This window comes from Nematostella vectensis, chromosome 1, assembly GCF_932526225.1.
Source record: "Nematostella vectensis chromosome 1, jaNemVect1.1, whole genome shotgun sequence".
Lineage (NCBI taxonomy): Eukaryota > Metazoa > Cnidaria > Anthozoa > Actiniaria > Edwardsiidae > Nematostella > Nematostella vectensis.
The window spans coordinates 17,883,685-17,898,623 of NC_064034.1; the positions used below are offsets into that span (position 1 = coordinate 17,883,685).

The 14,939-nt window shown below is 38.3% G+C and overlaps 2 protein-coding genes across 2 annotated transcripts; one reads left to right on the forward strand and one right to left on the reverse strand.

Moving 5' to 3' along the window:
• Window positions 1–291: 291 nt before the first annotated feature.
• Window positions 292–8,993, forward strand: LOC5514452 (ran-binding protein 3). The gene is made up of 14 exons (XM_032384002.2): window positions 292–374; window positions 467–508; window positions 691–749; window positions 1,779–1,874; window positions 2,203–2,248; window positions 2,378–2,422; window positions 2,529–2,612; window positions 2,858–3,017; window positions 3,140–3,212; window positions 3,477–3,579; window positions 4,938–5,143; window positions 5,484–5,607; window positions 6,120–6,262; window positions 6,930–8,993. Exons 1-14 carry the CDS (start codon window positions 335–337, stop codon window positions 7,191–7,193), a joined length of 1,485 nt encoding a protein of 494 aa, XP_032239893.2. The 5' UTR covers window positions 292–334; the 3' UTR covers window positions 7,194–8,993.
• On the reverse strand, window positions 8,769–14,789 carry LOC5514414 (mitogen-activated protein kinase kinase kinase 3). The gene is made up of 6 exons (XM_032384003.2): window positions 13,404–14,789; window positions 12,130–12,369; window positions 11,539–11,668; window positions 11,034–11,168; window positions 9,869–9,948; window positions 8,769–9,789 (listed from the first exon to the last, which is right to left on the reverse strand). Exons 1-6 carry the CDS (start codon window positions 13,860–13,862, stop codon window positions 9,574–9,576), a joined length of 1,260 nt encoding a protein of 419 aa, XP_032239894.2. The 5' UTR covers window positions 13,863–14,789; the 3' UTR covers window positions 8,769–9,573.
• Between the last annotated feature and the right edge of the window lie 150 nt (window positions 14,790–14,939).

The window sequence follows — 14,939 nt, forward strand, 5'->3', positions numbered from 1 at the left end:
TACAGACACCCAAGTTCCTCTTTTCTACTCTATTATTTTTTACTAAACTCTATGTTACACCTGAAGTCTATAAACATAATAATAATAAAAAAAAATGATAATAATTCTTTTAGTTGCTTATCTTATGTACAGGGTCGACACTCAAACCCCATTATCGCATTTTACGTTTATTCACATAGTTGTGCTTTAGGTTTTTTTGTGCCATAAAAAATTACCATTTTTATTTTTCAATTATGTGCTACATGACTCCTATAGCAAATGATGCCCTTCTCCTGTACCACCTGTATTACGTCCCTAAATTCCCTGGGGCGCAAAAGATGTTCGAATATTGAGCATGCGCAGTGTCGGTTCTTGTACAAAAATGGCGGAAAGCGGTAAGTGTCTTGCCTTTCGATTTGCCGGATCGTTCATAGCTTCGCCAAGCCTCTTCTGAAAGCCCTTCGCTTATTCTCCTGTTTGGTTTTAGGTGCTGTTGCCGGCGGAGAGGCTTCTAACACTGTTGTTCAAGGTAAAACTGAATGAATGACATTCTTGAGTCCAACTTCCCCGTTCTCTGCCGGCATGCCGCGAACTTTTTCCGTTTCCGAAAATATTCTTCGTATGCGTACCATGGTCTTGTAGCCAACACCATGGTGTCTTCTAGCTCTGTTACTTGTTTCCTGGTTATTTTACTGTGTCATGTATTTCTAGGACCGGTTGTTGCTCCACCAAAGTTCGTTTTTGGTCAAAACATGTCAGATCGAATCAAGGTAGGTGGAAGAAAAATTACATATCTGTAAAAATCATCAGCAGTTTGTTTTCTTTGTAATATTTGGTTCAAAATGGCTCCTATTAAAGATTTTACCCAAACATTCACCGCTTGCTGTCCGGATTTATGTATGCCTTTGAAGAACTTTTGTAGAGTAGATTTTCCCTATGTTCTTTCTTTCATAATGCAACCACTCTCTGTACGATTTTACATCTAAACCATATGAATTTCCTGGAACTTATTCAGCCTTTTTTATAATATAGTAACTTTCAATTCATATAAGACTACATAGGGGGGGGGGGGGGGGGGTGAATAGGTTCTCGGATTGGCGGATTCGGCTCCGAAATGCTCACAGATTACAGATTTTTATTATTATTTCAGCGGATTGGCGGATTTTGGAAGTACGGCAGATCACAGATCTCTTGACAATTCGGGAGCGGATTTCAGATTTTGACTGCTTTGACGGTCGAATTTTGGATTTTAAATAAATTTCAAACGATGCTTTTGTTTATCTGTCAAGCCATGCAGATCTAAAAAAATTCTCCGGATCCATGGATTTGCCCCAAAAATGTAGCGGATTGGCAGATTTACATACCCCTATTCACCCCCCCCCCCCCCCCCCCTACATACAGTAATGAATAATGTAGGATTCTGGTACAAGTTTCTCAAGTTCAGCTGTAGGTAAGGGCAAATAGTTTGGTCTTATCTGATGTCGCTGTCTACACTATTGTCTGTTATATTTTGTTGTTGCGACTGGTAAGCCTTACTGATGCTGTGCTCATGCACAAAGCATTGCATTAATATGTGCATGGTCAAAACATGTTTTGCATAATCTTATGTTTTTCAAGAACAGTTTAACCATGCAAGCTGTAAACAATAACTAGGTGTTCTGCAAAGGCATTGTGAAGACAGCAGAGTTGAAGTTCTTTGGATGTTTGTGAAAAAAATATGTACTTGCTCAAACCTAGATTGAACCATTTTAGTATAATCTTATTTGTATTATTAAGGTTCTTGTTTTTTGTGTATGTAGAATGTTGTGTCTAGTGCTTCTTCCAGTGTAGACAGTTCTCCAAAGCCATCAGAAAAGACAGACTCTGATGGTGAATCTGAGTCTTCAGTATCTAAGGTGAGATAAAAAGATAATATTATAAACTCTATATATACATAAGCTGTGATTCCTCTTTTGCGAAAATACCGATTGGATAATGACTCCAATGTTTTTACCAGTTTTCAGCAGATAAATGATTATCATCATAATAATCATTGTGATGATAATCAGTTGTTCTATGATTTATGAAATGTCTTTTTTACTTAGAAAAGTATAATTCAAATGGTTAGATAGATTGAATGTAATTTTATATTGATAGAGTGAATGTAAATTCCATTTTTCGAGCATGCACAAAAGCACGATAAATGAATACATTACAAAGTATTATGCTCTGTGTTTGTTACAGCGTCCTGCTGATGGAGATAGTAACAAGCGAGAGTTTGCTGATGATGGTACGTCTCTTACTTATAGTATTAACTATTCTAAGGGAGAACATGATCTTTTTTTCAAGATTGTGATTGCGATTAGACTGAGGTGTTGCTTGATCTTGCCACTAAAAAAAGATCTATCTGCTGTTTCAGGTGTCCCATTGTCTCCAGTAAAGAAAGTAGCAAAGATATTTAAGGGTTTGGATTTTGTAGGACAATACACTTTGATTCTGGTTTCCATTCATTGGTGTGGCTGCACAAAATTGTTAGCATGGACCTTTTTTGTGACCCTGTTTGTTTTTAGCTGACTCAGAGGAGGAACCTAGACCTTTCAAGTTGAAGCCTTCACTTCTAAATGAAGTGGCAAAGAATCTGGCCGGCACTAAGGGTAGGATGTGTGCTCAGCATTTTTGGGAAAGATCATGATTTTTGCTGTAGCCTTTATAAGTTATTGGATGGTTTCCCAAGTGCATGTGCAAATAGATGAAGTTATTATTTTTATTCTGCTTTAGCCCCCTCCAGGATTAAAGGCAACCTGTCCTTATCAGAGATGTACCCAAAGTCTATTATTCGATTGATGATTGATACACAAACATCTGTTTGTTACTATTTATTGTAACCTTTTCTTTTAAGGTGAAGCCAAGGCTCGTACATCCCCAGTGCCAAAGACATTTGGAATGTCCACAAGCGATGCCAGCAGCACAGAGACCAGGACTGGGGCTTCATCACCAGAGCCTCTAACTTTGCCAAAGTCACAGAACTACTTCCAGATGTTTCTCAACCAGAAATCTGAGTAAGACACTGTGTTCTTTTCGACCATAAATTCTTGGTCTAGCCCTCATATTTTGTAGTGCTTATATACTGCACACCTTTGTGCTAACGACTCTAGTTGTGTTGTTGTTGTTGTTGTTGTAGTAACAGTCCCAAACTGGAGGGGTCAAGCAATGGTGGCTTTGTTTTTGGTAGGAACATGGGAGAAAGAGTGCAGGTAAAGTTATTTACCACAAAAAATGTTTAGAGAACTCCACATATTTAGTATGGTACTGTATTATTGCTATTGTTGTTGTCTTATATTGTTATTGTTGTTGTATGATAGCCCCACAAAATCTATTTAAAATCAAAGGGGAAGTAATACATAGCATATGAGAATTGTGAAGATTATTTTTTATGAAAGAATCTTGTTATCTTGCATGTAGGTTTTCAAGGAATGCCAATTTTCCTGTTTTTTTTTTTTTTTTTTTTTTTTTTGCAGTTTTCTGTTGGTGAGCAAAACAGCCAGCCAGAGGCAGATAAAGTAGTGGCTGACACTGAATCAAGTGCAGAGCCAGCTGCAGCCTCAGCTTCTCCTAACAAAGGTGAGCTATAAATGATGTTCACGTGACAATTGCTATCAAACAATCCCTGTTGCTGGTTACCTGTCAGGGCTTTCATTAACTTTCAGAGTAGGCGGTGGAGATTAATAAGTAGGGGGTGGAAGTTATTTATCTTTTTAGTTCAAATAAAACTTAAGTCAAATTGCTAAAAAGTAGCCGGCGCTTGGTGTGAAATAGCTGACATTTCCGCTGGTCGCCGGGGCCTAATGGAACCCCTGCCTGTTATCCATTGCCATTAATCACATGTTGACCAGTTGTTTGAAAATGAGTCATTTTAACATATTTAGTTGTGTCTTGTTGTCAACTTTGTGGTTTATCATTATACTTGCTACCTGTTAAAAGCAGTACTGTACCTCTAAATAATGACATTGTATGCTCATTCTTACAAATAAAGACAACTTAAATGTTTTTATGAAGTCTGAATTTTAAATTAATTCCCACCTTTAATTTAAAAAATAAGCACCCCCAAAGAACCTACAACCCTTCAGTGGAGCTCAAATTTAACCTAAATGTTTCTCAATATATTAATTTTATTCTACGAAAACAAAAACAATCGGCAAAATTATATTTGATGGCCAAAAAAGTTCGTTTTCTTCATTTTGAAAGTATCATATAGTCCCCGGAATTGCCCCTAAAACTTACAATCAACAAAACCGATTGCTTTTATTTTTGGTATGCTATTAGAAATAAGAGGTAGCTAAATAACAATGGTAAAAAAAATCCTTGCTTGTGTATGGATTTTTTCAGGGGCAAATTTTAAAGTAGGTAAATACAGAGTGACAAAAAAAAAATACACCAATATCTCAGAATTCCTCTTTAAGATTTTAATAAAACTTACTCTAAGTGTCAACCAAGGTCTGATGTACAATGACATCTGGCTTATTTGTTAAAAATTTCCCTGTAGTGAACAGTGGTGAATTTAATGGTTTCACTGTTTTGTTGCCATAAAAACAGCAATGTAAACACATGTAACTTTTTTTATAAAGTTTATCCTTAGCTACATGGCATGGCAAAATAGTTTGATGATCAGATTCCTGTAGCAGAAGATACAAGTTGTGATTGACAGGATGTTTGGGAATTCAGGAAACTGTATCGAATCTTCTTAACGTTTCTTTCCAATTCTGCTATCTCTTAGGGTTTAAAGTTCCTTCAACCACACCTAATTTGCTATCTCTTAGTGCCATCCCTTCTATTTTTATCAGAGTCCCCCCCCCCCCCCCCCCCCCCAGGAACCTATCCTGATACAACATTGTTGACACCCATTAATGCAAATCGCTTAATATCCTGTTTTGGCGGTTATTTTAATTACATGTCAATCCCATGACATCTGTGTATTACAGTAGAGCCAAAGACTCTAGCTGATGTGGCCAAGTCATGTGGTACTGCACAAGGTCCCAGTTCACCCAGCAGCTCCCCTGACAAGCGACATCTCACTCTTGCCGAGGCTGCACAAGTTTACCAGGAGACAGCACCCCAACCTATTAAATCACAGTTGGCTAAGGTGGCAGTAGTGACAGGGGAAGAGGAAGAGAGAAATGTGCTACAGGTTTGTACAGCATACAGCAACAGTCACAAACCTGTCTTACTTCCTCTGTTCACACAAGAACTTACTGTAATTATTTTATGTATTTTGTGATTATTTGCATTTATAGTCAAACGTGCACCTTGTGGTTGTTCTTTCTGAGTCTGACTGGTTTTTAGTAGCAGAGAGTAAAGTAGCAAATTGTTCAATTTTTGTCCATTTCAAAAATTCCAGACAACAAATTTTCATCCATGTTTCTCCCCATGCTGGACTTTGTCCAAAACAGACCTGCATGCATAAATAAGACATAAAATGCTCCCAAGAAAATGGTCCCTATATCTAATTTAACCTGCTTTCTCTTTAGATCAACTGCCGGTTATTCCTCTTTGAAGGAGAGACACACACATGGAAGGAGAAAGGACGTGGCACTCTTCGATTGAATGACATGTGTCAATCTATGTCTGAAAGCATATTCCAATCCAGACTTGGTAAGAGTCATTAGCCTTTATTGAGTCTAGGGGTACATCAGTAGATTTGCTTTATTATCAAGCTACTGTATCGTATCTATTTGACATGACAGCGGCATGCAGAACAAAAAAAAAGCTTTCTTGCTTAGCACTCATTGTCTTGTTGTTATAGTTACAAACAGAGATGAGTTAGCACCTTGTTCCCACCAAAATAAAACATGCTTCTGTGAAACAGAAGTCGCGCAGCTCAGCTTCTTCAATCTTGTGTTGATTTATACCTTGTCTACCCCACACCTACGCAGACCATCTAGTTTTTTTTACAGCTGGTCTGTAGTCTTTCTAGTTACAAAACAAAGATATATTGTTTCCCACTACAAATGCCATACTGCTAAGCCCTGTCGAGTGCCCTAGTGTATGTAATGAGGGCCATTCCATACATTTTGATACCATGAATGAGAATGATCATTATTTTTCTGCTCAAATTTGCTGCCAAAAATGCCATTCCGAAAAGGCTAACCCTGAGCCATTTACAGTTATGCGTACTCAGGGCAACCTGCGAGTAATGTTAAACACTAAGCTGTGGCCAGAGATGACGTTGGATCGTGCTAATGACAAAAGCCTGCGAGTGACAGCAGTAGACGGAGAGCACAATGACATAAAGATCTACCTTATTATGGTGAGCATGCGCGACATTCATACATACATCACGGGCAATGGTAGTATGTACATCAAGATCTACCTTATTATGGTGAGCATGCGCGACGTTCATACATAAGTCCAGGGCAATGGTAGTATGTACACCTTATTATGGTGAGCATGCGTGAAGTCCATACAGTCAGGGGCAATGGTAGTATGTACGTAACTCACAGGGTGAAAGCAAGCCTTGGAATACTGGGGGAGGGGGCGCAATACAAAGACTTAGGTGGGGACTTAGTCACTACAGCACTAACTCAGCACCCAAGCCTTAAAGAAGACCAGTCATGCTGCCATTTTATTCCCCCACCTCAATGGGGGGTCACACAAAGAAACCATTTCCATCGGCTTATTCAAGCAAGTAAACAAGATATTTTCAATCAAGTATAGTCAATAAAGTATTATTCTTCATTCGTGGATTGTTATTTTGAAGCTTTCTTGCAAATAAACCATTGTATTCTCAATGATAAACAAGCTATTACTCTGGCCAGCTATGTTTCTATGTTATTATATTTTTCATGTTTGTCCATGTGACAAATATGAATCTTTAAGGTGAGAGTGCCTTTTTTGCTTATTGTCAGTGGCTGACTCAGTGCAAAAAAGAATCAAAACCTAAAAAAAATTCCTAAGCTATGTGTGGTTTGTTGCAGGGAGGGCCCAAGGATATCCTACAGCTCTACACTGCCATAGACCGACGGATACAAGCTCTGAAACGTGGTCAGCAAGCACAGCATAGTGCAGACAGCCCTGTCAACCTCAGTGCCAGTCCTCAGACAAATGACTCCGGCAATGAGAGTACTGGTTTCAAAGATGATAAGGAGAGACAAGCAGCTACAGAACAAGACGACAGCAGCAATGACTCCAATGCCACTGGCCAAGACGCTGATAAAGAGGGGTTAAGTGACGACGAGTGACCAGGTGCTTGATGAAAGAGCCACTCTGATTGCAGATAGAGGAGCTGGGTTTGATTACAGTACTGCTTCAAATGAAGCCTTGAAAATATTAACATTACTTATGATAAATATTGAGTCCTGGCTATTTGACAGATAGACATTGTAGCAGACAGACAAGTGGCTAGTGATGGTACATTGAGTAGGCCATTAGCAGAGAAACACATTAATATCCTGTTGGGGCCGGTTGCACAAAGCCTGAATAAGTTATCTGCCCGATAGGCGCTACCCGCCTGATAAAATCCCTGATAAATCCCTGATAAATATGCAAAACATGCACTGTTTTTTCTTCAAACAAAATGGCTGCACTAAGGAAGAGCTTCAAAATGTGACGGAAACCAACCAGTTTTTCAAGGCAAAGTGCACGTAAATCACAGAATAATAAAAGGGGATAGTGTTTAGCTTCTTCCCGTCTTGAAAATCACATTTCTCAATAGAACGGACAATATAGTCCGATTCCAGTCCTGCCAAAGCTGAATGTAAGTTCGTAGTTCTCTGTTAATTTAACAACTGTAAAATTCGTTGTTTCCATGTGTTTCAACTTTCACTGTGTCTAAAATTAACCTTAATTCTGCAAGACACCAGTTTGTTTTTTCTTCACATTTATTCAGTGGATAAGACTTTTTCTGACTTCTATCATCTGGATAACTTTAACTGCTGGATAACTTTCATTTGGGCTTTGTGCAACCGAATCATGGCACTCGGAAAATTATTTGGTTTATCCGCTGGATAAGGAATTAACCGCTGGATAAGACTTATCCAAGCTTTGTGGAACCGGCCACTGATGGTTGGGGTTCATTGTCATGATTGGTTGATAGAACAGCTAGAGCTGTTATGATTGGTTGATAGGACAGCTAGAGCTGTTATGATTGGTTGATAGAACAGCTAGAGCTGTTATGATTGGTTGATAGAACAGCTAGAGCTGTTATGATTGGTTGATAGAACAGCTAGAGCTGTTATGATTGGTTGATAGAACAGCTAGAGCTGTTATGATTGGTTGATAGAACAGCTAGAGCTGTTATGATTGGTTGATAGGACAGCTAAAGCTGTTATGCAAGTTTGTATGGCGGATCTGGAGCTGGTTGTGAAAGAGAAAAGGTTACATAATAGTCAAGATAACTTGACAACTTCATCTTTTGCCCCCCATTGCTCTATTTCTTATTTTTTTATTTTTTTTTGGAACATGACTGTCTGCTCACATCTTCAAAAAAAAAATCAACATTCTCTAATAATATCCGGTCAACAGACTTCTGTAAAATAAACAAGCATTATTTGTTTGTGATAATACATAGTGCATACTTGTTAGAGAATCCAAATGTTTGTTATTCAGGATACTGGTTCTGTGCTTTATCTATGTTTTTTTTTTTTTTTTATTCTTTGCTTATTAGTTATTATTATTAAATGCTAATTACTTTAAAAGAACAAACTCCACTGTTCTAAGCTTGTGGAATTAATAGTTGTTGTACATACATTGTTACATCACAACATAGTATCACACGTCTCTTGACGTTCTCTACAGGTATACTAACCAGGATTTTATTTTTGTAGACATACCTAAGCTTGAGATTATAGAATTGCAATCTACAGCTGTTAGATAGAAAGACTTTTATGATCTCCTTCTTAGATAAGTGTGTAAATCTTTCAAATCCTTTTTGTGTTCCACAAGATAGATGATTCTATGTATTGTCCCTGGTATGTATTTAGAGCATTGTATATACTTGTTGACTTGTTTTAGAGAATAAAGTACTTCATTCTCTGCTGGAATAGTGCAGTTGTGTGTTTTCTTGGTAAGTTACTGTAACTACTAATGTTTTTGTCATCTTCATGTCCTAATTTGTGACTGATTATAGATTAACCTAAAATGCAGCCTTTATGTTGGTCTTAAATTTAGTTTATTATCATGATCTTTTTGACAGATAGACATTGTAACAGACAGACATTGAAACAAAAGAAACAATTTACCATTATTTTTTTGCTTAGCAGCCATCCCAGTCTTTTCTTTTAGAAAAATAGAAAAATCCCCTAGCTACAGCATCTATAAAAAAAATATACAAACAGTACAGTCATAACACTCCCATACATTAATCATACCTGTCAAACCCAGAAAATCTCAAGGCTTGAGAATTATTTTGGGGAGAGGGATGGGGTATATGTTTGGGGGGAGGGGTGGGTATACCCTCAAAAGGGGGCTTGCAAGCTACAGCAGCTTCAAGTGGCTTTCCTGCTATCATTGAGTCAATCAGCAGACGTTTGCAATTCAGAAAGCTCTTGCGCACAATATAAATCTCTATAATCTTGAAACTCCCTAATACAGGAGAGTTGACAGGTATGATTAATACTTATCTTATTTAAAAATGTCCAATTGCAAAATCTCTACTGCACTTGTCAGTTTGCACCACCTTTCCAACACAGGTGTGATTTTATTTTTAGCCTTAGGTATATTTTTTGTAAAATCTTGTTGTCGTCCTGACTTGAGCATTGCACAACAAGGGCGCTTAGCATTCATCATCTCAAGAATAAAACATCCAAGCAACCAAATGTCATCTTTGAATGAGGAGTTCTAAAATTTTGATAAAAAAGAAGATTTAAAAAAAAGCCAAGGTTGCCATTGGAACAAGGATACACAGACTCACCGATACCTTATTTTCTGAACTGCTAGCACTGCCAAAATCAGTCAATTTTGCAGTTCTCCCTTCGTCATCTACTAATACATTTGCCCCTATAAGAAAAAGGCAGTAAGTAAAACTAAAGTATACACTACTCCTAACTTTTACCTGTGAGAACCCTTAAGAGCAAAATGGGAACCCTAAGAGATACATAAACACCCCCTAAGGAATGGGTGTCTACAAGACGAATACCTAAAACCTGTGACCCCAAAAGCTACGATCCCCCAAAAAATTCAGTTATTAGTCTACCTTGTTTCCCAAATGGCTACACAGCGTGGAAATTACGAAAGGTAATTCAGCAAATTTCGTTTTTGCTTTTCATGGAGGAAATATTCTTATGTGCGCGCCAATGAACTATTTGTAATCGTCGTTTATTTGTCCCATTATTAGAAGTTTTTCTAAGGAGACTTTATTTACTTGTTCTTTGTCTTTATTTTTAGGCGCACTGTGACAGCTAAATGTCAAATCATTTGACAGAGATGAAACCTGATTGGTTGGAAGGGAATCCGATAAAATGATGTAAGCCTTGATTGGCCCTTTTTTTCCTGGCAGTAGAATGGTTTTCTCTGTGATGAAAACTACAACTCGACACAACTAGAACATTTAGTGATTTCCAGTATAAAGTTAGCGGGCAATTTTGGAAGAAACACCCGAAAAAGTTTACCGGGTGACATTCCGGGTTTCAGAGTTTATTGGCGTTTCAAGAAACGACCACCTGGAAACACAAGTAGATCACTATTTCCCAATTTAAAAAAAAAAAAAACAAATTGAATAAGCTTGTTATCTCATAAGGATCACTGATTCCACATGAAACTTCCACGCTGTGTAGCCATTTTGGGAGACAAGGTAGGCTAATAACTGAAATTTTTGGGGGTCGTAGCTTTTGGGGTCACAGGTTTTAGGTCTTCGTTTTGTAGTCACCCCCTAAGGAATAGCAGTAGGTCGAAATTTTATAACCTAAAAGTTAGGACAATCACCCCTGTACTTTTCTGAAGAATCCCCCTCTCCCACAAATGAAACACGAGAACTGATTTTCGAACTTTGTGAATTGTGCAGGGACCCTAACGGCCCTTGAAAACTTAAACTTTGAGATAATGAATATGAAACACAGGCAACAACACAGACATCCTCGTTTCACCTTTGATATCATTATGGATGAAACCATTTTCATGCATGAATTTTACGGCTTTAAGAATGTCTGTTGTGAAAGGAATATAAAGAGCTTCAGGCAGTGGACCTTCAAATACTTCCTTATAAAGGAGAGCGACTGAACCTACAACAGAGGAAATGATTTTTTCATTACTCCATGAAATGCACAAAGATAAAAAAGTCCAAAAACACTAGAGACAAAAATTAAATACTCTAAATGTAAAAATGTAACCCTTCTCAATTACTCTGCACTAAAAAGTATACACTTCATTACTTAATAAAATGCAAAGATAAAAAAAAGTCCAAAAACACTAGAACTACAGAAAAAAATAAATTAGTCTATTGTGATGACAACCAACATGTATTGGACAAAATGTAACCCTTCTTAATTACAATTCACTAAAACTCATAAAGAAAAACCAAGATTTCTATTTTTTAGACCACATTGCGCAAGTCATCAAGACAATTTTATTTATTTTATAACAAAGACTCACCAAACATCAACTCCATAAAAATGCAGACATCTCTTTTGTAAATTGCTGCCCCATAGAATGTGACAATTTGCAAAATATTCTTTCTTGAGGCTTCCAAGAGTATGTTGACTTCAACTTGGCAGTATTCGCACTGTAATTGTCATAGACAGATATTTTATTTACTAAAATAATCACTCAAATACTGTATTTCACAGGATATTCTTTTCATGTTTTTTCTTCACTTTTGCCATCTATTTTGATCTCAATTCCAAAATGCATATTTGTTGAGGTATTTGGTTTTATTAGGGATGGCACTTTGGGTCTGGTCAAAAGGAATTCTTTACCCTCTAAGAGATAGCAGAATTGGACGTTAAACACCCCCTTAAGAATAGCAGTTGGTCCATTAGGGGGTGTTGTTGGATTTTTCTGGTTTTGCTATCTCTTGGGGCATAAAATATTATTATTGAAAAATCCATCAACACACCTTAACCCCCTAAGGGAAAGCAGTTGGTCGAAATTGTATACCCTAAAAGATGTGATGATCAGCCCTGTCTACTTTTCTAGAGAGTCCCTCACCCCCCCCCCCCCCCCCCCCCCGGGCTATCAGTTCACCTTTTTCACACAGAATACATCTGTCTCTTTATCCAAGGATACAGCTTGATCTTTCTCTTCTTCATTTTGAGAGATGGTTTCTGTTGCTGTCTTTTTTATGCTTTCAGTTATCAAACTTGCAGTAAAACACTGGCCAGAGGCACCTTCACCAAGATGTACACCAGTAGACCACCACTGGTCACCTTCTAGAAATTGACCTGAATCACTGACTGGTAACCTCTCCATTGGCCATCTGCCGAACTGTAGTTTGTAATTACAAAAGGATTGTATGAAAAGTTAAATAACAAGAATATAGTTGATTGGTTGATTGTTTTAGCATGATTTGGCATTTTTAGGGTCCACGAAGAGCTAGTGCACTTGGATGGTTTGATGAAAGGGAGGGTGCAGAGGATAACATCAACTCCCTCCCCCTAAAAAGAGTGCCAAACTCTCTCTTGACTTTGTTGGAATTCCCCCAGGCCTGAAAACCCTTATTCAAGACACAACTATGATCCAGTTAGAAAAGACCCAGATAAGGGATAAATGGCATTGAAAACATGCATCAGGCCCGTACACAACTTGCAAGCCCCCCCCAGCACACACACACACACAAGTCCACTTCTAGTTCGCATCAATAGATGTGCTATTTGTAGACAAAACTATAAAGCATAAGCAAATAACATAACTCTGATGTGCCATAAATCTAAGAGAACTTTTTTGAAGCCTTGTAGCCAAATCTGATAATAAACATCAGGTGAGAGTATTGCAATGGCATTAACAAATCCCTATTTGTTCTTTTGGGGTGGGTTATATTTTATCAGAAAACTCACTCAAGTAAAAGCTAAGTAAAAAGTCTTTTCTATAACAAACAAAAAGAAAGTATAGGAGTTCGCAAAAAGAGGCAATACGATCAAGCGTTTTCTAGATTATCGGATACTTCCACCTTCTACACAAAACACTTTGTCATTCTAGACTTGTTATGCATTGGGATACACTGTATACATATGTCGAACAATTTTTAGGTTATTTTTGCTTCTAGGGTATTTTCTAGCAGGAAAATATTGTTTTTGTTTTTTTTTTTGGGGGGGGGGAGCAGAATACAGAAGTATTAAGAAAATATGGGCAGGCACATGCCCCCAGTGCCCCAGCATCGGCTGCTACGGCCCTGCCTAGGGAAACATTTTTTGTGTGCCAGTAATTTCGTACGAACATTTTCTCACCAGCATCCCTATCATTTTTACCCAATAGACTAGACCCCCCCCCCCCCCCCCCCGAAGCTGACCATACTAACATACCTGTCCTTTTCCATCTAGCGGGGGTATTAAAATCTGACGTTCCTCATTATTCAGCTCAGAAGGAAGAACAGAGCTGGCAGAACTCAGCCTGTCTTGAAATGTCCTACCTCCCCAAGGCTCTGACTTAGCAGAGGCACTATCTATGTTATCTCCTGTCCGATGTCCTTGGGGTGGAACACTCACAGATCGGGCAGGAAATGGACGGTTTGAAGACCCAAACTCATCAGAAGATGTTGTGGTGGCCTCGCAACTATGCTCTTCATCCAAATTAAAATCATCGACAGGGGGTGACGGTGGAAGCGTCAAGCCATCACCATGGTCCTCATCAGAATTAGGGGGTCTAGAAAGCGCCAAATCCTCTAATCTACTTCGAAGATTTGACAGGTTGTCACCTGGGCGGCCTGCATCTTCTTGGGGTTCTAATTCTAGTTCCGTATTTTCATCGTAATGACACATCATAAACGGTGACGTGTTTCTGTTGACTGTCCATCAAAATTCCTCCAGATCCTCCAGCACAGTGTACTTTCTCCGTTAATCCATTTGTTCCTTGCACTCAATCGAGTGAGAAGAGTGTTATTTTTCACACTTCTTTATTGTGAATTTCATGTCATTAACTTAAGCCGCTTTTTAGCACGCGTGCAACCACAGGAAGCCCGAAGCTACTGTCAGTGGAATGTATGGGGGAATTTTTGTTAGCGAAAAAAATACTTAATCGTGAAAAATAAAATTTTAGACCATGTAATATTCGTTTGAGTCTTCCTTTATTTCGATTTTGCCGATAGAAGCCGCTTTTAGCTTGATTACAAATAAACCCTTTTTTACATCAGTCTTTCCAATGTGGATCAAAGAATAGATCTACAACACAACACGCTTGCAACCACAGGAAGCCCAAGGCTACTGTCAGTGGAATGTATGGAGGGATTTATATGTTAGCGAAAAAAATACTTAATCGTGAAAAATAAAACTTTAGACCATGTTATATTAGTCAGAAAAATCCAAATGCATGACAGGGATATCACAGGAAGCCCACAACAGACGTTATGACTTATGAGTCCCCCCCCCCTACTCCTTGGAGACTTTGGAACTCTAAAACTAACCTAAAATAAGCTCTCTAGACTTTACTCAGAAACTTCTTATGTTTTTTAGACCAAATCGTAGCTGTTTTGAAATCAATTGATGCACATACAAATAATGTTCTATCATTATGCACTAGTTAATTAAACCCCCCAACCCCCATAGTCCCAGGGAAGGGTGGGGGACTAGACTTTGACGCTTTACAAAACAGAGAAAAAAACATCCTAGGTATGGACCTGGTGCGTTAGCACCCCTCTTAGCAGCCAAATAGTAGTTACTTTCTTAAGGGATCTTCAAATACTATGCTTTTTTCATATGATACCTATGACAATGCACAACCCACCTCCCCTCAGCCAATCCTGGGAACGCATGCAATCCCAGTTTCTGAAAATGCCTGTCCTCCAGAAAGAGCCACAGACGTGAAGAATTCTTGATTTTCATCCTATATACCAATAGGCAATA